The sequence below is a fragment of the Myotis yumanensis genome, unplaced genomic scaffold (assembly GCF_028538775.1).
Source record: "Myotis yumanensis isolate MYYU_CA2020_CCGP unplaced genomic scaffold, mMyoYum1.0.hap1 SCAF_5, whole genome shotgun sequence".
In the NCBI taxonomy this organism is placed as follows: Eukaryota; Metazoa; Chordata; class Mammalia; order Chiroptera; family Vespertilionidae; genus Myotis; species Myotis yumanensis.
Window position 1 is genome coordinate 90883746 of NW_027223756.1, and position 20029 is coordinate 90903774.

The 20029-nt window shown below is 58.0% G+C and overlaps 3 protein-coding genes and 1 non-coding gene across 7 annotated transcripts; 2 read left to right on the plus strand and 2 right to left on the minus strand.

The window, feature by feature from the left end:
• The first annotated feature begins 495 nt into the window (after positions 1–495).
• On the plus strand, positions 496–3961 carry UBA52 (ubiquitin A-52 residue ribosomal protein fusion product 1). The gene is made up of 5 exons (XM_070416460.1): positions 496–563; positions 1709–1822; positions 2024–2110; positions 3596–3698; positions 3773–3961. The coding sequence occupies exons 2-5, from the start codon at positions 1720–1722 to the stop codon at positions 3864–3866; spliced, it is 387 nt and encodes a 128-aa protein (XP_070272561.1). The 5' UTR covers positions 496–563; positions 1709–1719; the 3' UTR covers positions 3867–3961.
• On the minus strand, positions 3320–3461 carry LOC139011977 (U4 spliceosomal RNA). The gene has a single exon (XR_011471767.1). It is a non-coding gene; the product is annotated as a U4 spliceosomal RNA (small nuclear RNA).
• Positions 3962–4939: 978 nt separating the features above from the next.
• On the plus strand, positions 4940–7520 carry REX1BD (required for excision 1-B domain containing). The gene is made up of 5 exons (XM_070414064.1): positions 4940–5061; positions 5156–5238; positions 5576–5780; positions 6619–6698; positions 7295–7520. The coding sequence occupies exons 1-5, from the start codon at positions 4960–4962 to the stop codon at positions 7365–7367; spliced, it is 543 nt and encodes a 180-aa protein (XP_070270165.1). The 5' UTR covers positions 4940–4959; the 3' UTR covers positions 7368–7520.
• A 279-nt stretch (positions 7521–7799) lies between these two features.
• CRLF1 (cytokine receptor like factor 1) lies at positions 7800–17847 on the minus strand. Of its 4 annotated transcripts, none has more exons than XM_070416462.1 (9): positions 17709–17847; positions 12883–13164; positions 12440–12569; positions 12146–12315; positions 11089–11246; positions 10818–10986; positions 8775–8962; positions 8638–8680; positions 7800–8142 (listed from the first exon to the last, which is right to left on the minus strand). In XM_070416462.1, exons 1-9 carry the CDS (start codon positions 17818–17820, stop codon positions 8129–8131), a joined length of 1266 nt encoding a protein of 421 aa, XP_070272563.1. In that variant the 5' UTR covers positions 17821–17847; the 3' UTR covers positions 7800–8128. The 4 variants fall into 4 exon arrangements, with proteins under 4 accessions (XP_070272563.1, XP_070272562.1, XP_070272565.1 ...); XM_070416461.1 differs by having other exon boundaries at positions 8638–8685; XM_070416464.1 differs by lacking the exon at positions 17709–17847 and adding an exon at positions 14275–14362 and having other exon boundaries at positions 8638–8685.
• Positions 17848–20029: the final 2182 nt, after the last annotated feature.

The following is a 20029-nucleotide window of genomic DNA, read 5'->3' on the forward strand; positions in this document are numbered from 1 at the left end:
CACCGGCCAGGACCCCACCCCATTTCCTTGAGCCGATGCAGCAATCCTACCTGTTCTCCCTGCTCCCCAGGCGCGCCGCCCTCAAATCCATCAGCGCACAGCCGCCAGAAAATTTTAGAATAACTGGCTCCGGGTGTTAGGTACCTACGTGGCTCCCAAGGGTCCCAGGCCTCCTCCTACCTTTCCTGCTACACCCCCGCTTTCTATACCCGCAGACCCTCTGCTTAATGCCTCGATTTAGCACAAAAGTCTACTCCACCCAATAAGTACTCGAGTTCCCGCAACGTCGGGTCTTCAGCCGACCCTGAAACAGCGGGTAGAAACACCTGGTAGTGTGGCCGACTTCCCAGGTGACCCGGGGCGGAAGTGCACACCCGGAAGCAGGTGAGCGACACTCCGGGCTTCGTTCTCCAGGGCACAACTCGGCGGCGGGGCGGGGCAGGACGCGCGGCGCGAATTGTGACGCACGCGTGCAGCGTACTCAGTGCGCAGGCGCTCTCGGCGGCGATTCGACGGTTTCCGGTTCCGCCGTCCTCTTTCTCGTCAACGAGGCGGCGGAGCAGGTTGGTGGTAGTGTCCGTGCGGGTTCGCGTCGGATCGGGGTCGAGCGGGAGGTGCGGGGCCGAGGCAGCGGAGTGGGCGGCCAGAATCCGTTCGTGCGGGCCAGGCTCCGCGGGTCGGCTAAGTAGCGCGTATTGGGCCAGTGTTTTGGGCCCCAGGAGGCGAACCGGCCTTTGGGAGAATGGCTTGCCCGCGCCGCCGGCTTAAGCTATCTGACAGGGCCTCGGAGCGGGGTGGGGGTGGGGTGGGGGGTGGGGGGGAAGGGTTGGTCTTGTGCAGATCCAAATTAGTGGGTAGGATTTTAAGCATGTAACTTTTTCTTTGTGCTTTAAAAGTATTAAAACCTTCATCCCCACCCCCTAAGTAGGGTCTCCACCTATCTCCTTTTCTACACTTGTAAAGAAGAAGCTGGTAGTGTCTATCTTGTAGGTGTAGGTGTGTGTGTGTGTTTAATGAAAACAAATGCCTGTGTAAACAAGTATGTGGAATGTGGTTGGCAGGTGGGTTGGAGCAAAGGCAAAAGGTGTGGCCTAAGAAGTTTGGGGGTAACTGAGAAGGAAGCCAAAGTGAGTATGAGCTGTAGTTGGAGAGGAGAGGACCTGGAGGGGAATGACTATTAAGATGGGGTTCCCACCCAAACTGCAGGAAGGGTACTTTGTAGAGATGTGGTTAGGGGTTGATGAAAGGGAGGGAGGATGGGTTGATGGAACCCCCAGATCACACTTGGGGGAAATGTGTAAGGCAAAATGGTGCCTGGGCCAGGTACTTTGCATCTGCAGACTTGGAGGGCTGGAAGGCTACAGGCACTGGGGTAGGCCTACAGGTGGGCTCCATGCAGGGACAGCACTGGCAGTCAGGGCTTGGGCAGGCCAGCCCCCCAGCTCAAGATGCTCGGGCCTGCCGAAACCGGTTTGGCTCAGTGGATAGAGCGTCGGCCTGAGGACTGAAAGGTCCCAGGTTCGATTCCGGTCAAGGGCATGTACCTTGGTTGCAGGCATATCCCTAGTGGGAGATGTGCAGGAGGCAGCTGATCGATGTTTCTGACTATCTCTCTCCCTTCCTCTCTGTAAAAAATCAATAAAATATATTTAAAAAAAAAAAATGCTCGGGCCTGACAGTACTCCCTACTTTGTCCCTGCCTCCCCAGCAGACGCAGAGATGCAGATCTTTGTGAAGACCCTGACTGGCAAGACCATCACCCTTGAGGTTGAGCCCAGTGACACCATTGAGAATGTCAAAGCTAAAATCCAAGACAAGGAGGGTAAGTTTGGGTAGCCTTGGGTGCTGAGGCCTTGCCAATGCTTTTTCTGCATAATTTCAAGAAGGCATTTTATTTCTATCTGGGTTTCCCTTCTGACAGATTGGAGTTAATGGTGGAGAAGGGGGGAGGGGGGCGAGGGGGCGCGGAGCTGCCAGTAATGCTTGCCAGAGCCTCAGTAACTGAGTTTCTCTCAATCCCCAGGCATCCCACCTGACCAACAGCGTCTGATTTTTGCGGGCAAACAGCTAGAGGATGGTCGCACTCTCTCAGACTACAATATTCAGAAAGGTATTGTGTGTGTGTTGGCTGAACAGGGCCCCATAAAACCTGGGGCCCAGGTGGGACATTGATGTCAGTGGTGTTTTTCTTGTCTTTTTATTTATTCTCACGGAGGATAGTTTTCCCATTGTTTTTTAGGGAAGGGGGGGAAGAGAGAAACATTGATTGGTTGCACACACCCCAAATTGTGCAGGGAAAGAACTGGAAAACCAGATATGTGCACCAAGTATGTGCCCTAGACTGGGAATAGAACACAAGACCCTCCAGTCCGTGGCTGGTGCTCTCACCATTGAGCACACTGGCTGGGGCTGTTTTGTCTTTTTAAGCTTCATCTGAAGACATGCTTGTTTGGTTTGTTTGTTAATCCTCACTCTGGGATATTTTTCCCATTGACTTTTCGAGTGGAAGAAGGGAGGGGGTGTCAATCCATTGCCTTCCCATATGCACCCAAAACTTAATTATGTGCCCTGACCAGGAATCAAACCTGCAGCCTTTTGGTGTAGGGGATGAAGCTCCAACCAACTGAGCCATAGTGGCCAGGGCAGAGGCGGGTGGACCTTAAGGTGAGGATCAGAGGAGGTGGGGGAGACTTGCTTTTACAAGGTACTGTTTTCATCCCTGGAAAACAGTACCTGTGTTTCCAAATGGCAGTAGTTTCCCATGTTCTCGTTCACCTTATCTTTCTCCCTCTTGTTGTTAATCATCACCCGAGGATATAGTTCCCATTGATTTTTAGAGAGTGGAAAGGAGGGGTAGAGATAGACATAGACGTGAGACACATTGATGTGGTTGCCTCCCGCACTTTACCCCGACCAGGGCCGGTGATCAAGCTTGCAGTCCAAGGGCTGATGCTCTATCTATCGAGCAACCAGCTAGGGCCACCTTTTCTTTTTTAAAACGTGTTTTTTTTTATTTAAAAAAAAATGTAACTACTATACGCCCTAACCGGTTTGGCTCAGTGGATAGAGCGTCGGCCTGCGGACTGAAGGGTCCCAGGTTCGATTCCAGTCAAGGGCATGTACCTTGGTTGCAGGCACATCCCCAGTAGGGAGTGTGCAGGAGGCAGCTGATCAATGTTTCTAACTCTCTATCCCTCTCCCTTCCTCTCTGTAAAAAATCAATAAAATACATTTTTTTAAAAAATGTAACTACTATAAAGGAAATCAGTGCCACTCTTTGCAGCAACAAGCTTTAACTGTTCTGCCTAGCAAAAATAAAAGGTCAGCCTCACACCACTTAGAAATGACCTTACCTGTTGGGAATCCAGCTGGACAGCATTGTTGGCATTTTTTTTTATTATTAGCAATAATTGTGCCTTGGATAAACCTCATTGGCTACAATACTGCCACTGCGCAAACCTATGTTGGCATTTATTAGCCTCAGACTCTCTAATGGCTGGTGTGGCCATCACACAAAGGCTCTGCCCTGCATCTGTGGGCCAGTTGTTGGGCCCAGGATGAGTCACTGCTTCTCCCCAATCTTCATTTACTATAGAGTCCACCCTGCACTTGGTGCTGCGTCTCAGGGGTGGCATCATCGAACCCTCCCTCCGCCAGCTCGCGCAAAAGTACAACTGCGACAAGATGATCTGCCGCAAGTAAGCATGCTTGGGGGTGGGGCCTGGTGGAGAGCAGTCAGGTGCCCTGACCAATCCTTCCTTTCTCTGCTCAGGTGTTACGCCCGCCTGCACCCCCGTGCTGTCAACTGCCGCAAGAAGAAGTGCGGCCACACCAACAACCTGCGCCCCAAGAAGAAGGTTAAATAAGGCCCCTCCACCAACTCCTTGGGTCCACAGGGCAGCCTTCTACCTGAACCCTGTGACGCTGGGGCCTCAATAAAGTTTCTGTTTTGTTGACTGGAGCAGTAACTGGTGTCCATGTGGCTGGTCTGTTTAGTGGGGAAGGTGACTAGGGGTTGGGTATCTCCCTTGGGGACTCCTTGTTTTGTGAGTCCTTGGGTGTTCAGGTGTGGGTGGGTTCCAGAAAGTTAGGAACACCCCACTGAGTGGAAAACACCTGTTCTCAGTTTAGAATCTTAAAAGCACACACAGGCCCCACCTGATGATTTTGGAGGGCTAAACCTTTGTGATTTTTCATGACTTTGTATGATGCTTCTGCGAATCCGGCGAGGGCTGGATGCCCTGAGGCCATGCTTTCTTGGGACAATTGGGGCTTGGTGTATGTGACAACTTGGGCCTGGAAAATGTCTAAGAATAGCTGAGACCTGCAGTGCCGGCTAATGCTGAAATCTCAGTCACTCCATATCTCAGTTCAGTTTCATCCGTCAAACCACACACTCCCTCCCCCCTTCTCTGCGCCAGGTCACCACCATCTTAATGATCTTCCCATTTCCACCCCTGGAGAAGGAAGCGTCTCAGGTCAAACTGGTGAATCCAGCAGAAAGTTTGGAGGCCACTTTAGTTGGCCTCACCCCTGCCCCAAGACTCCTCCCTTCAGATTATTTATGAGGTCTTTTCACAGTCTACTAAAGCCGCCTGGACCTACCTGACCTCTAATGTCAAGCTGTGTTGAAACCCCACTCTTGTCACAGCCTTGTAAGACTATGTGATAGGATACCAATTTTGTGTGAGGTCGGTATGTGTTGACCTAGCATAATAAAACGCCTACAAACCAAGAGATAGCCTTGCTATGCTATACATTCAAGGACAAATGAAAGAAGGCAAAACAAGGTTGGGGTGGGGGTAAGGTGTCTGGCCTAAGTCCACAGTCTTCCAGTCTCCCTGCTCCGGGGGTTTCCCATGTGGCTGGCCACTGGCTGAGATCCAGAGGCCTCCAGGCCTACAGGGGGCGCTTATCGCAACAGAGCAGCCACCCGAGCGTGGCCAGGGCTGAGCAATCATGATCACCGCCGAGGCCGAGGCTGAGTCAGCGGTCCCTACGGTGCCCGAAGCTGGGGCAGTCAGAGGAGACCCAGAGCTCAAGGAACCAACATGGCCTTGGGTGAGCCCGGGGCCCGAGCAGGAATGGGAGCGGGGTGGGTGGTACAGGTTCGGGAGCGCCGGCTTCATGCCCAGCCATGCCCCCTGCTCCGTAGAAAGATGCCCCGATCCGGGCGCTGGTGCAGCGCATCCACCAGTTGCAGGCTGAGCGTGCGCAGGCCTTCCACCGCCTGGAGGAGTAAGTGGCAGCGCCGGGGTCGCAGGGTTCAGTGCCCTACCTGCTCCGGAGGGAGGCAGGCCGGGGCCAGAGCTGGGTCCCCGAGCAGCTGCTGGGGCCCAAGCGGGGTGGGGTTTGCGAGATGACTCAGGGTGTATCTCCACTTCCTCAGGTCCCACCCAGCGGGGTGGCTCTCCCCTCCCCAAGCTCAGCGGAGTGTCGGGTTCCTCTGCAGGAGTCATTGTCCTCCACACACGGGTCCAGGGACACTTGATAGGGGGTAGGGCTTTCAGGTGGCCGATGGGGGTGCAGGGCCTGTGAGCCTGGGGGCGTAGCCTCAGTACCCACCCTGCCGCAGAGGCCACCACCAGTACCTGCGCAGCGGCCCGCCATACGACTTCCCGAGCTACCGGAGCACAGTGCACGAGGTGACCCAGGCCTTCGCAGCTGCCTCCAGGGAGGTGCTGGCGGTGGAGGCCGAGCTGGCCGGCCCTAGAGCGCAGCCGCTGCTCGCGGGCCACGTGCGAAGCCTACAGCAGCTGGAGCAGACACGCCTGGCCACGGTGAGGCCCTGTCCCCTACTCCAAACGTAATCTCTCCCAGTGGGCCTGCTGGGTCCACTCTGGGCCACATAGTCACAGTCCCTGTTCCTGGAGTCCCAGACCCCACCCCACCTCAATCTTCCTCTAAGGCTTCATTTGAGATTCTCCGACCTCCTGGTCTCCACCTGTCCGCAGGGTTTCATTCCAGGCTTTTAGTCCCAGAACATGTCCATCCATCCCAGTCCCTGCTCCCTGTCCTGGATGACCTGCACCCACCCCCACAACGCTCCTCCCCTCTGGCTATTCTTAATGCTTAATGCTCAACTCCCTGCATATGGGGCAACCTGGGTTTTTCAGCCCCCCCTCCCCCCCCATAATCCTGGACCCTAGCCTAGGTTCTGGACCTACTCCTTCCCTAGGGTTCCATTGCCTCTATAGCCAATCCTGCTGAGATACACTATTCCCAGGCTAAATCCACTCAAAGCCACACCTGTATCACATTCTACACAGGGATTTCCAGATCACCCACCCTTGCTTTGAACATCTCAGTCCTAGTCTAGGTTTTTGGCCTACTTCTACCCTGGGATTATAGCACCCTGAGACCCCCAAAACCATGAGGCCCCACCTCCTGTTCCTCTGCAACCAATCCCTGGCTGACTGCTGGTCCCACCCCATGCCAAGGTGCAGCCTACCCAGGTCTCTAAACTGAATCCCAGGCTCCTCCTGTGCAAAGCATCGCCCTGGCCCCACCCCTTTGCTGCTTTTCTGGTTGTTTCTTCCTGATGTGTGTGTGGGAGGGCAGGGGTGGCCTCTTCCTGCAGTGATATCTCCCTGCTGCCTCCCCTCACCCCTGCACCAGGTGGCCCTGCTGCAACTGATGGGGACACAAGAGCTCACAGGGCAGGAAGACACCCTACAGTTGCACCAGCTGAAGATGAAGTGAGTGCCTCTTCCCAGTGGGCTGGCCATACTAGATTTGCACATGGTCCAGGTGCACACTCCCACCCAAGTATGCCCTAGGGCTGGCACTGTCAGACCCTACGGGTGTGCACACTGGAGTTCACACCTGGTGGTTCCCAGACACACAGCACATTCCCCTAGTGCACACACCCTCCATTTCCATACCAGACTCACTCTTCATTTCTGGGACAGCTGCACATCTCAGACACACCAATCCCACTCATGTGGCTGGACTTACAGCTTGGACACGGTCACCCAGACCCCACCAAGGACAAACCTCCACATTCCTGCCCTCACCTCCCAAACACACCTCGTCGACGTGTGCCACAATCATACTGTACACCCTCCTGATGGCACATACCCACCCAAGATGGCCTTTTCTCTCTGCCCACTGAGACCTACAGGTCCAGCCCTACTCCCAGGCACCCAAATGGCCCTCCTGGCTCCTAAGGCCATCTAGAAGCTTGGTGGTGGGCAGGAGGGCCCAGGGCTTGCCAAAGCCCCCTCAGAGCTGCACAGTGGAGGCTAACTTGCCCCATCTGGGTTTTATTTATAGTTCCCATCCACTTTTATAGGGTAATTAAAACCATGGAAGCCATCAGCGAGGTTCTCCAGGACCTCAGGTTTGATGCAGAATCTGCTGAGTGATGGTGACTCCCCAGGGACCCGCTGAGGGAGATGGGAAATGAGTCAGGCAGCGCCCAGCTCTGACTGCTAGCTGGATAGGGTTGAACCTCACTGGGCTGTTGACCCTCCGTGAGGTCACCACACCTCCCACAATAAAGAAACCTTCATCTGCAACTGCTCTACTGTCTCTGCATCTTGGAGTGCTGGGGTGTGTACCTATTGAGGGGGCCCACAAGGGCAGGAATGGAGGGTGGAAGACTCCCCCAAGACTGATGAAACTCTGGTGTTTTCAATCACATTCTCCAAGGAGTGTAGAACCAGATAGTTCCAATCCGGGGGAGAAAGAATCTGAAATTCTGGGAGAATTTCAATTGCAAAGTGTCATTAGAAGTCCTCATGCCTCCCCTACAGTCCCCACCCCAGGCCTCTGTAGCCCCAAATTCACCTTCACAATCAGGGAACCAAAATAGCTCGTTTATTTAAAAAGATTCTTTGGAAAGGTTCTGGTGAGGGAATTAATAACTCCTCTTTACCCTCAGCCCTGGTAGGGGTCCTGGGCAGCTTGGACAACCTTCACACACACACACACACAACACCACTGGGTGCACCCAAGGGTGGCCTCACATGGAGGCCAGAGATGTGATCCTTGAAGCTCAGAGCGCCCACTCCAGCTCCTGCCAAGGGTGCCCGGGCACCATGAGGTGAGGGTACAGAGGTGGCCCAGTCTGGTTGCAGTCCTGGGTCTCCACGAAGCAGGGAGGGCAGCCTCCAGCCCCTAGAGCTTATCTGGCAGGACCTGCAGGCAGAGGTGAAGCCAGACTAAGCAGAGAATCCTACCAGGTGTCAGCACTTCATAGCAATTTAGGAGCCCCCCCCCCCCCCAATCCCCCTCCACTCAGGTCCTGGCCTGCCCTTCCACTTTCAGCTGGGTGACTTTGAGCAGGGTACTGCCTCTCCCTGGCCCTTGGTTCCCCATCTAACAAGTAAGAATATCTATCTATCCCAGGGGGGATGTTCTGCAGATAAAGCCCTTGGCAAAGGCCCAGCATGCAGTAGGCGCTCAAACATGCTAACTTGGACCAGTATGTTCATTCATTCCTGAGGATGCCGTTCCACTTAGGACATTTCCAAGGAGTTGGGTGCTTACTAGATTAAAAGCCACAGGGTCAGGCACATTTGATGCTAAGTAAATGCTGATAAATAAAACAAGAATGAAAGTGGGGGTTCACAGCCTATTGGCCACCCGGAAGGCCCAAGTCTTCCTATAGCCCACCCACCGGGGCCCCCTTACCTCTCGCCGAGCTGCGTCTGCCCGAGGGCAGGATCCCCTCGTCCTGTGCTTGTAAGGAAGAAGGTGGTGTCGGGGGGCTGCGCACCCACCACCCCACCCCACCCCTCGTCCCTTGCCCACGGGTCCCTCCTTCCTACCTGGTTTCGGGTCTTGTGCGACTTCTGCATCCAGGCTCTCCACTGGTCGTAGAGGCGGAAACTGAGGTTCGAGCAGTACGCGTGCTTCTTGAGCCAGCCCAGGAACTGCTTGAGCTCGCGCCTCACGGGCCCCGAGCTCGGCTCTCCACCCCGCGGTTCGCACGCCCCGCCGCCCGGGCCCGGACGCTCTGTTGGGGATGAAGCGGCAGCGTTGGGGCGCGCCCGACAGAGGGCGCGCGCGGACAGTGGAGGGAGGGTCCCTGCGCGGTGGACCGCGTTCCCCTCGGGCACCTCCCCCAATTTCCCCGAGACCGCGTCCTCCCCACCGCCCAGCCCAGCTGCGCCCCTGAGGAGGTGGGGGGTAGGGGAAGGAAGGGGCTCCTCCTCCACATCTCCTCCAGGAACCCGATTCCTGTGGCCTGAGCCAGGTGTGAGTGGAAGGGGCTGGGGGAGAAGGTGAGAGGCCAAGGCCGGAGGGATGAGACGGAGCAGGGGGAAGAGAAAGGGAGAGAGATACAGAGGCAGAGACTGAGAGATGGGGACAAGGAGAGACAGGAGATGCAGGGAAGACCAAAGCCATGGGGGTCAGCCAAGGAGATTCAGAGGGAGGAGGAGGGGGTGAAGAAAGTGGGGGAACAGGGACACACACAAAAAAACAAGAAAGACAGAGGGGAAGAGAGTGACAGAATCCTAAGGAGACAGCCCCTGGGAGTATGAGCCAATGGGACCGGGAGCGGGTGGGAGGGCCAGGTCGGAGGCCCGCCTGCAGGTCCAGCTGCTGGACTCAGCCAGCCCTGAACAGGCCGGCGGATAAGGACATCGGCCTCACGTCATAAATAACACAGGGGACCCGCTGACAGGCCCTGGCACAGCCCAGGCCCCTGCTGGCCTCCCCCAGCCTCCCCAGCCTCCTCTGCAGACGCAGCCGCCTGCTGGCTCCCGTGCAAGAATCGCAGGTGCTGGGCACGAGCAGGGGCCAAGGCTCAGCCCCTCCCAGTCATGCTAGCTCCCGCCCATCCCAGAACCTGGAGGGCCCCACATTGGGGGCTGGGGAGCTGGCTGGAGCTAGGCTCTGCCCCTCCCTGGTTCTGAGACCCTCTCTGGGCCTTGGTTTCCCCACCATCCCAGGAGTGAGCATGGGCCTGTTTTCCCAGCAAAATGAGTTCAGATCCCTATACGACCTTGGGGGCTGGCTAAACCTACTGAGGCCAAAGTGTCCTCATCTGAGAAAAGGAGGCCTACCTTGGGGTGAAACCATGTGGGGAGCAGGGGAAGGGGGCCTTTGGTAGTGCTCACTATGAGGGCACTTTTCATGGGTTATCATCTCTCAGTAGTCTGTACAATAGTCTGAGATAGGAGTCATTACCATCCCCACTTTCCAGGTGGGTAAAGCTGAAGCCAGACATTTCAAGTAACAGATTTCATATCGTTTCACAAAGGAGAGAAAGGGGGTCCGTGGGCTCAGCGGAACCCCAGATGGCAAGGGGAGCCAGACCCAGGCCCCTGATCATTCCCAGCCCCCTACCTGAGTCAGAAGGGGAAGCTGAGGCCCATCAGAAGAAGAGTTGGCAGCCCATCAGCCTTGGAAGCAAGGGTCTCAAACTCACTTACTTGCCCTTAGGAGCTGGGGAGGGGGTACAGGTTGGTGAAATGGGCCAGCTGGCGATGAGGCAACTTGAAAGACAGGACCTGGCATGAAGGGGCAAGCCTTTGCTAATAGGGGCTGTGGAGCAATGCTGGCTGTGTCCTGTTACATTTTCTAGACAATTTTTCTAGGGAATATAGGATATTTTTGTTAAAACATCCTGTTTTTAAATGTCTGCAAGTAGATCCAAAAATTTGGGGGTATTTGTGTGTGCGTGTATGTTTTTTTGTTTTTCAAGTAACAGGTGAAAGAAAATAGATCCGGGGCCAAATTCAGCCCTGGGGTCACCAGTTTGAGACCTCTACGTTCCTGGAAAAACAAAACAAGAAAACAGAAGCCCAAGCCCAGGCTGGTTCAGGGCCGGTCCCATAACCACCCAACCATGTTGGGGTGCTCACCACTGCGGGGGGTGGAGGCCGCCGTAGGGTGGCTCCACTCACTCCAGATCCCTGCCTTCTTGGAGCCGTAGATGCCAAAGGGGTTGCAACGCACTTGCACGAAGTAGACGGTGCCTGGCTTCAGGCCCGCCAGGCGGCAAGAGGTCTGATTGCTCACGTCGTCCACCACCTGGGCGGCAAGGGCAGGGTCAGAGGCCAGGGCAGGGGGCCAGGGCGGGGCCGGGGCCAGGGCGGGGCGGGGCGGGGCCGGGGCCGGGGCCGGGGTGGACACCTTCCAATCCACACTATCCTCCACGCGGTAGCGGATCTGGTACTTGGCTTGGAAGAGGAAGTCCTTGAGGGCGGGCGGGGAAACCCAGCGCACGCTCAGCTGGTCCTCCAGGCCCCCAACTCGGCTCACGTGCACATCGGGCGGGGGATCGGTGGTCACTGGCAGGCGGGGTGGAACAGGGCTTAGTCATGGGCCCCTGGGACCTCCCTGGCCCCTGTCTGGGTTCAAATCCCAGAGCATGTGGCTTAGGTGGCACCTGCTTCCGTTCTCCTCCCCCTCCCACCCCCTCGAGGCTGGTGGATTACATTAGACAATATTCAGGAAACACTCAGCGCCTAGAAGCACTCAATTAATGTTAGCTGTTATCACCATTATTATCTGTGACAGGAGAAACATAATCCTATCTTCAGGGAATTCTGTAAAAGCAGATACTGCCTGGCCGATGATATTATTATTATTATTCCCAGGAGGCCAGGGGACCATCACCACACACCTCCAGCACCTTCCCACCTTACAAAGTCCTCAGTATGCTGGGTGCAGAGCGACAGCTGAAGCTGAGAACATGCCCACCGCAGCTTCAAGACTGAAGGAAGCGAAGAGGGAAGGCTGGGGTGGGGGTGGCTCCAAGCCAGGATCCTTCTGGGAGCCCTATGGGAAGCAGGGAGAGCTGGCTCTCTCCCTGAGGCCTTGGTGAGGGGCCGAATGGGTTAAGACACAGGCCTGCTCAGGGCTGAGAAACACCCTAATTAGATTAAGCCCAATTCTGCTGCAGATCATCCATTTCCTGCCTCCTGCCTGCCCCCCCTCCACCCCAGCTCCAGACTGTGGCTTCCTGGGGTGCCTCAGACCTGGACAGCCCCTCCCAGCTGGGGAGTGAGGGCCCTCTGGCACACCTGGGCTTAGAGGAGGAGGGGGGCCAGGTGTTCTCAGCAGAGTGGAACTATGCTGGCTGATTCAGGGGGCTAGAGACTGACTCAACCAGCAGGATTGGACCAGAGATGCAGCCATGACTGGGCTTGTGTGTGGCGGTGGGGGGGGGGATCAGGAGGTGCCTCACCCACATCCAGGATGTCCAGTGTGAGCACATCTGAGCGGGCCGAGCCCAGCCTGTTGGTGGCTTCCACCCAGATCTCGTAGGGGGTGAAGAGAGCCAGGTCCTTGGGGATGTGGCAGGAGTGGGGTCCCACCGTGTGGTACTCCTCACATGTGTTGTCCTGCCCATACCACCTGTGGGGGCAGGGGAGTGAGGACACATGAGGGTCCCTTAGGGGCCTCAGGCCTCACTAGGGCAGAACACTGAGCTCAGAGGGCAGCTAGGCTGCATTACATGTCGCCAGGGGCCATTACCAACCTCAGCTTGTACTTCAGGGAGTAGTTGGTGTGGAGGAAGGTCTCCCCATGGGCCCCCGGTGTCCAGCGGCACGTCAGGTCCTTCATGTTCTTGGACCAGCAACTGATGTTGAAGGGTTTCTCTGGGGGCACTGAGGAGAGGGTGCGGGGGCTGAGGGTCTGGACTGGCTGTGGATAGGCAGAGGAGCTGCTGGTCGCCAGCCAGCCCCACCTCAGAGAGGAAGGAGGGCAGACAGGGTGGATGTTGACACGACCCCTTGCGTGAGCTCTCTTAGGGACTGTGGGGGGAGGGTCTCCGGGCTTTCATTCCCACCCAAAAGCCCATACCTCTCAAGTGTGCATGCCCACCATCCAGCCCTGGGCCAGAGGGCCCATGATCCATGCCCCTTTAGGGGGAGATGCTGCTCCCCAAAGCTACCCCTGAGCGTCCTGGGGGCCACTTACGGCCAACATAGAGGCAGGAGCCCGCTAGGATGCTGCCGTCTTGAGCGTGGCACACGAGGTTGTCCCCCGACTGCTGCCTGGATCCGTTGAGGTTGGCCAAGGCGAGGGCCAGGGTGGAGGCGTTGAGCATGCGGGAGAGCTCGGGGGGCAGGCGGCGCCCATTTAGGGTCCAGTAGAGGCCCTCTGCAGTAGGGCCCTGCGGGTCCCCGTGCACTGAGCACGTGGCCTGCAGGGAGGAGCCGATGAGGAGTGTGGGGTCCTGGGGACTGATCACAGCCGTGTCTGGGGTCAGAGAAGAGGGCCTATCAGGCCTGGGATAGAGCTGCCCTGAGACCACCATGCTAGGACCTCCAGGACTCATGACAAGCCCGCAAAGGAGCTCTTTCCTATTATTACTCCCCTTTTACAGATAAGAAACTGAGGTTCAGTGATAATTCATTCGAGCCACTTCATCACTGACCTACTGAAGGTTCTGAGTGGTTACAAACCTCAGACAGAAATGTCCACTCCCATGCAAGTCATTCTTGCTCTGCATATAGTTCTGGAAAACCCTACACTTTGCTTTTTAAAAATTTTATTTTAGGCCTGAGGGTCTCACACACAGTAGGGGGGGGGGGAATTCCCTATGAAAATCCTGCTCTTTTATAGATTTAAAAACAAACAAACAAACCAGGCTCTGAGAGATTAAGCCCCCTGCCTAAAGTCACTGACTGAGAGAAGGGCATACTATTCAAACTCACATTTGTCTCCAAAGTCCTGCTCTGTGTTGGAATGGAAGGTGGCTGGGCAAGTTGTAGACCTCCAACCACCATTCAAAGGGACTTGACTCAGTCCCTTAACTCAATCTGTCCTTTGACTCATTTTTCCTAATCTGAAAAATGGGAACAAGAACGTTCCTGGTTCCCAGGTCCATTATGATGATTAGATTCGGGGAAATGACTTCCTAAACTGGGTTCTGTGAGCTGGGTGCTGAGCACTGGGCCTCAGGGACGAAGTGATTGATGTCTCCCGTCCTGCTGGCCATTGGGGTAGCCCAGGGCTCCCTTTTCGGAAAATCAGAACCTACGAGGAGATTGTTTTACCCACAGGGAAACCAAGAGCCAGAGAAGGGGGTGGGTACTTACAGTCCAAGCCCCTGAAACCCCTCCCTGAGTCTCTGTCTCTCTATCTGGGAAGAAGGCATCAAAGTATCAAACACATGCAGTTGTTTGAAAGGAGTGAAAATATTGTCGTTAGGACAGCCCTGTGGGACCTTTAAGCCAGGCTGACCTGGGTTCGAATGCCCTCAGCTCACTGTGGAAATTCGGTCCAGGCACTTTACATCTCTGAGTCTCTGGGAAGGAGCCTCTCTCTCCACCAGGAGCAGTTAGTTGTGAGGACTCATTCACTCACTTGTTCGATCCTTCCTTTATTGATCAGTGTGCCAGGACCTGGGGGCACCATGGTGACCAAGATACCCAAGACTCCTGTCCTTGTGGGTCTTGAATCCAAGAGAGCAGCAGGAAAAATAGAAAACACAAATAAATACCGAAGAGAATAAATAGGGAGAAAGTAAAGCATCAGTCATCAGTGCAGCTCAATGGCCCAGGAGGCCTGTCTAGGGAGGTGGCATTTGAGCTGAGACCTGAATAAAGTGAAAGAAGTAGCCATGCAAATATGTAGGAGAGCGTATCCAGGCAGTGGGAGCAGCAAGTACAAAAGTCCTGGGGCAAAAATAGTAGGAAATGAAGTCTGGGAGGTCAGCAGGGGACTGACTGGCAGGGCGTATTCCTGGGTTCTGAAGGGGTGGGGGGGATGGGGGGGTGGGGGGGGCAGTGATTAACATTTTAAAAAGATCCTCAGGCAACTGCAAGAAGGGACTGCAGGGGGAGCAGAGGGACAGAGGGGCAGAGGGGAGAGCAGCCCAGCTTCCTTGAGATGGCAGCCAAGGACAGGATGATCCTGGCCCCCGGGGATGCCCCCTCCCCCCCCAAAGCCAGCGGCTGCCTTGTGTTGGCCTTCACGGCCCCAGATGGGAGAGGTGGGGTGGACACGGTTCCAGGGGCCAGCCCTGACAATTTTCTGGGGCAAACTTGGCTTGAGGGCCATGTCTTGTTAGAGCCTAGAATCACAGTTGCGTTTGAGGCTTGGCCCAGGGCTCTCCGGAGGTCTCAGCATCCGTGCGAAGGAGCCGGCTGAGCGGGCCAGAGCCGAGGAGGCGGGGTTGGGGGGGGGGGGCAGGGGGCCGCCCGCCCCGGAGGTCCCAGGCAGCCAGCCGCTAGCTAATTCGGAATTCCTCCGGCATGAACTCGGGCGTGCCAGCATCTCTGCCCCGGCCCACCCACCACTTCCTGCCTGCCCCCACCCCCAGCAGGGTGGGAGGCAGGGGCAGGCCAGGCCTGCCCAGACCCAGACCCACTCTCAGTCCTCGGGGGATGGGTCACATCCCTCCTGCACCCGCCCCCCATATTCACAGCCTGGTCAGGAAAGGGCTTTCTGGGGGGTCCTGGCCTGGGGGCATTGCCCCTCTGCCACACCCGCCTGGCCTGAACTAGTGTTGCCCGCCTGCCAGCAGCTGCAGCTGCCCTCCAAGGGCTGGGCGGGGGACGGGGCGAGAGGGCAAGGCAAGGCGGGCCTGGACAGGCCAACCCCCCCCCCCCCCCCCCCAGCTCCAGTAGGAAAGGTCAGAGGGAGGCCTTCTCCTCCTGGGATGTGGGTGCCAATTCCAGCTGGAGCACCTGGGCAATTGTTTTTCCCTCTCCAGTTCTCAGTTTCCTCTTCCATAAAATGGGAGGAAAATATATTCTACCTGCTGGGGAGATTAATGAGATGAGATCAAGAGGTCCAAAGTGCCTAGGAACTACTAGGATTAAAGCCCCTCCCAACTCTGGGGTCCAGGCTGGCTCCGCACTCCCCACATAATGGGCCACGGCACTCAGGACCGGGATGCACACATTCCAGGAGGAATAGCTCACTGAGGTTGGGGGGGCCTTGGCCTGATTTGGGGGCCTCCTAGAAGGCTCCCCAAAGCAGATCCCTGGGCTAGTCTTTTGGACAGCCTTTCCAACCTACATCCCTGTCTCCATGCCGTTCCTGCAGAGCTGAGGCCTTTAAAAGTTTTTTCCTTCCCCACTTCCCAATCTGGAGCCACTGCTGTTATTAAAAAGAAACACCATGTGTTTTAAAAGGGAAAAGTGTGAGATTCTCTGCAAGCAATACAGGAGGGTGGCCTCCATCCTGGGGTCCCTACAGGGGTCCCCATCTCCCATCCCACTGGTACCTGCTGACACTTTACAACCCACCCGCCTGCTGGTCTGGTCAGGTGCTGAGACACACCGTAAGTAGAAACATATTGCCAAGGTGTGAGAATCTTTTATTTAATTTCTTCCCCTTAAAGAAAAAAACTCACGCACAAACCCCCCCCCCCCCCGCCCGCCCCCAACCGCCCGCCCCCAACCACTTTCCCTGCTGCTCTACAGGCTGGGAAACAAAGCCTGCCACAAACACTGGCACTCAGGGCCTCAGGCACCTGGGGAGGGCCTGGGGCAGCCCCTCACCTGCCCAGGCAATCTGGACTGCGGGGCTTTCAGCAAATTCCCCTAGAGGGTGCCCAGACCCTGCCCTCTCTGGAGGAGCACCGCAGTGAGCCTGCAGATAGCTCTTTGCAGTGTGGGGTGACCTGGGCAGCAGTGTGTGTCCACCTGGGGCAACCTGTGTGTCTGGATGGGTGTGTGGAGTGACTATGAGTGTCCAGGGCAGCTGTGCCTGTGTATGTGTTCCTGTGCTATATCCCTTAAGGAATAAGTGTGTGACCATGAGAGTGTGTGTGCCAGGGATGGAATGTGTGTGCGCCGATGGTGTGCGAATGTGCATCTGGGATGCAGTGTGTGCGACTGAGGGCGAGGGTGATGGGCCACAAGCCAGTGTGTCTTTGTGTGTCTCTGGGTGTGTCCTAGAATGGGTCTGGATATAGACTGTGTCCTGGAGGGGGTATGCATGTTGTGGAGAGAGTGCGGCAGGCCAAGAGCTCCCGTCGGGGGCGGGGGTCTTGGCCTGCCAGGCTGTGGGTTTGCGGGGAGGAAGAAGAGGGCCCAACCAAGGCTGGGCCCGCGGTGCCCGGACTCATTGGCTCCGATTCCTCTCCCTCTCACCCCACTGGCTCACAAAGATTTCTCTCGCTGGAGGCTACCAGCCGGGCGCAGCCGGGCCGGGAACGGTTCCGAGTGGACTCGGTGGGTGAAACTCCGTGGACCCCCGCGAGCAATGTCCCGCTGGGGGAGGGCGGCGGCGCCGGCCCGCGGAGAGGCGCGTCCCCGGGGACCCCGGGCCGCGCGCCAGGCGGCCAGAGCCGCCCCCTCCCGCCCCGCCTTCCTCGCGGGGCTCATCCCTCCACCGGGGGCGGGAAGGGGGGTGCTTGGGGCCGGCACCCAGCGCATTTTCCGCGTGCGCCCCCGCCCAGGATCCTTGCCCCGCGGTCCGCGGCTCAGAGTCTGCGGACGCTGTTGCGTGCGCCCGCCGAGTCCCAGCATGCAGAGGGTCCCAGTACGCGGGCCCCCCAAACTCCGGGGGGCCGGGCCGGGCGTCTGGGGCCGGGCCGGACGTCCTTGGCCCCGGCGGCCCAGGTAAGGCCTCGGGCGCGAAAGCTGGACCCTCGGGCCAGTGGACTGCTGCGCTGTGCGCCCCGCAGGTGAGGGCGCCCCGAGGGCCGTGCCGGGGGCGCCTTCCTTTGTTCCCGGGCCGTCCAGGTGGCGCCTGCGCTCCCTTCCCTTCCGCCCCCCTGCGGCTGCCCCCAGGGCGCACGCTCTCCACCCAGGGGGTAAGGAGGGAGCAGGGCGCTGGATACTCACGGGCTCCTGATCCGTCTCGCGGAGCCCCGAGGACGCAGAGCAGCAGTAGGGGCAGCAGCGGCGGCGGCCGCCGCGCGGATTGGGCGGCGGGGCCCAGGCGGCCGGCGGGCATGGGGCCGGCGCTGCCGGGGGGCGCGCGGCGGGCAGAGGCGGCGCGGGGCGCGGGAGGGCGAGGACTGGGCAGCCCGCACGTCTCTGGGCGCGGGCGCGGAGGCCAGAGCAAGTCTGAGCAGCCGAATTGACAAGGCGCTAATGCGCCGCTGGCCCCGCCCGGCCCCGCCCCCGGCCCCGGGTGGGGGGGAGTGGCGGCCCCGCACCGGCTTCTCCGCCGCCCGCCTGCCCGCGGGCACCGCGCGCCCCACCCGTCCGGCCTCCGCCCTGCCGCACACCGCGCGCTCTCTGTCCCGCGGCCCAGAACCCCCTCCCACCCAACCCCTACCGGCCTGGGACCTTCCATTCGAACCCAGCCGGTTCTAGGTTCCCCACCCCACCCCCAGTGTGGGACCTGGCGCCCCCACTCCGTTTCCATATTCCCGCACACTTCTCCGCACCCTGCTCTCGGCCCTGCGCCCCTTCAGTGTCCCCTGTGGCCCTCAGCCCTGGCCGCTCCTGCCCCCGCAATCGTCTGTCTCAGCCTGCACCACAGCTTTGGTCCCGTCTCCCCGCTGAGTGGTCCCTGAGCTCCGCCTGCTTCCACCTCCAGTCCCCCTCCCTCCCCAGCGGCCTGAAAGTCGCTCCCTACTCGCCCCACGCCACTGGCGGCGTGCGGGTTCTATCAGTCTGGTCCCAGCGGCCCCCTCTCCCTGCATCCTGCCTCTCCTCCGTCCTCACGGGCAACCTCCGGCCCAGGCTTTGCTGGAGGGAAAACGCAGAAAAAGGAAGCACGGAGTCCCTGGCACTCCTTCTGGCTCTGTAGTCCCCCCTCGAGCGGGATGGGGCAGAGGTTCCTCAGGGGGTTTGGGGGCCTCAGGGGGGAGCTCCTGCGTGGGCAGACAGGGGAAAGGGGCCCCTGTGGGAGCGGGGACGCGGCCCTATGCGGGTCCTGCCCGCTGGCAGAAAAGATGCCCAGGAGGAGAGCGGTAAGGGGGCCCCCCCAGGCTCACTGACACCCCCCCACGGAAAAATCCGCTCAGCGGCCCCGCGGGTGGGGTGCGCCACGCAGTGAGTAATCGCTCCGGCGGCCGCCGCCCGCTGACTCCAGGTAACGCAGGCTGCCGGGAGCGATGCGAGTCTGTCTTACTATTTTTGCGCAGGAATCCTCTGTGTTATTATTTTTGGCTATTGCTTGGGTTTCGGGACCCCCTTCCAGCCCGGACGCCTCATGCCCCTCCTCTCCGTCCCTGGCCGATCAGTACGCCCAGGATAAAAGGGTTCCTGAACTCAAGGCCAGAAATGAGAGTTCCTGCCGGGCCGCGATTTGGGTCGAAGCCCCGCCCCCGACCGCTTGTCCTGAGAGGGGGGTCTCTAACTCTCCTTTCACGGGGTTCCCTGAGGCCTGGACCTTCACGCAGGTCCCTAACCAGTTAAGGGGGTAAAAGTGTCTGAAAGGGGCTCAGGAACCTCCACCTCGTTTGCTCAAGGCTGTCCTCCACCCCTGCTACTTGGGTCTCCAACTTAGAACCCAGACTGTCAGATAATAGAATTGGGCTTGGAGTCCTGGGGGCTCTACGCAACTGCCCCCCAATCTGGACTTTTGATGGGTTTGGCCTTTTACTGGAACCACCCAGGCCTCTGCCTCAGTTTCCCCCTTGGCACAGTGGGTGACTCCTAGGCTGCCTAAGGGTTTCTGTGGAAAGATGCAGTGCTGCAAGGGCCCCACAATCTAAGTGCTTAGCATAGCACTGAGCACTGAGGACATGTGATTTTAGAGCAGAGGTGGTCCCCAGGCCTCAGTTTGTCTCCTCTGAAAAATGGGGCTGTAATCCCACCTGCCACTGGGTGGTCCAGAGGGTGAAGTGGAGGTGGCAGTTCTTGTATGGAATTGTGTTCAGGATATGTGCCACCCCTACCCCCCCTTCAAAGTTTGACTCCCTCTTTGGAACACTTCAGGCTTCTGGAGGAAAATCTTGATATTTCCCCCCAATCTCTACTCCTCCCCAAGTCATCCCTGGGTCTTAGGAAAAAGCTCCCCCATCCACCCAGGTGCTCAGGCCAGAGACCTGGAGGCGTGCGTGACAACTCTCTCCTTTGTGCTTCCCCCACGTCCCATCCATCAACAAATCCTGTTGGCTCTGATTCCAAAACACATCCCCATCCTGAGATCCTGACCCCCTTCTTCCCACCACATTTGGGTCTGCGCCCCACCATCTCCCTCTGGGGTG

Bases quoted from the DNA above. Each gene is read 5' to 3' on its own strand.
- UBA52 (XM_070416460.1), top strand. From the start codon at position 1,720: ATGCAGATCTTTGTGAAGACCCTGACTGGCAAGACCATCACCCTTGAG. The intron at 2,111-3,595 runs GTATTGTGTGTG...CATTTACTATAG, and splicing joins AGACTACAATATTCAGAAAG to AGTCCACCCTGCACTTGGTG. The intron at 3,699-3,772 runs GTAAGCATGCTT...TTCTCTGCTCAG, and splicing joins GACAAGATGATCTGCCGCAA to GTGTTACGCCCGCCTGCACC.
- REX1BD (XM_070414064.1), top strand. From the start codon at position 4,960: ATGATCACCGCCGAGGCCGAGGCTGAGTCAGCGGTCCCTACGGTGCCC. The intron at 5,781-6,618 runs GTGAGGCCCTGT...CCCCTGCACCAG, and splicing joins AGCAGACACGCCTGGCCACG to GTGGCCCTGCTGCAACTGAT. The intron at 6,699-7,294 runs GTGAGTGCCTCT...CCACTTTTATAG, and splicing joins TTGCACCAGCTGAAGATGAA to GGTAATTAAAACCATGGAAG.
- CRLF1 (XM_070416461.1), bottom strand. From the start codon at position 17,820: ATGCCCGCCGGCCGCCTGGGCCCCGCCGCCCAATCCGCGCGGCGGCCG. The intron at 12,316-12,439 runs GTTGGTAATGGC...CTGCCCCCACAG, and splicing joins TCCCTGAAGTACAAGCTGAG to GTGGTATGGGCAGGACAACA. The intron at 8,963-10,817 runs GTGAGCACCCCA...CATCCCCAACAG, and splicing joins GGCCTCCACCCCCCGCAGTG to AGCGTCCGGGCCCGGGCGGC.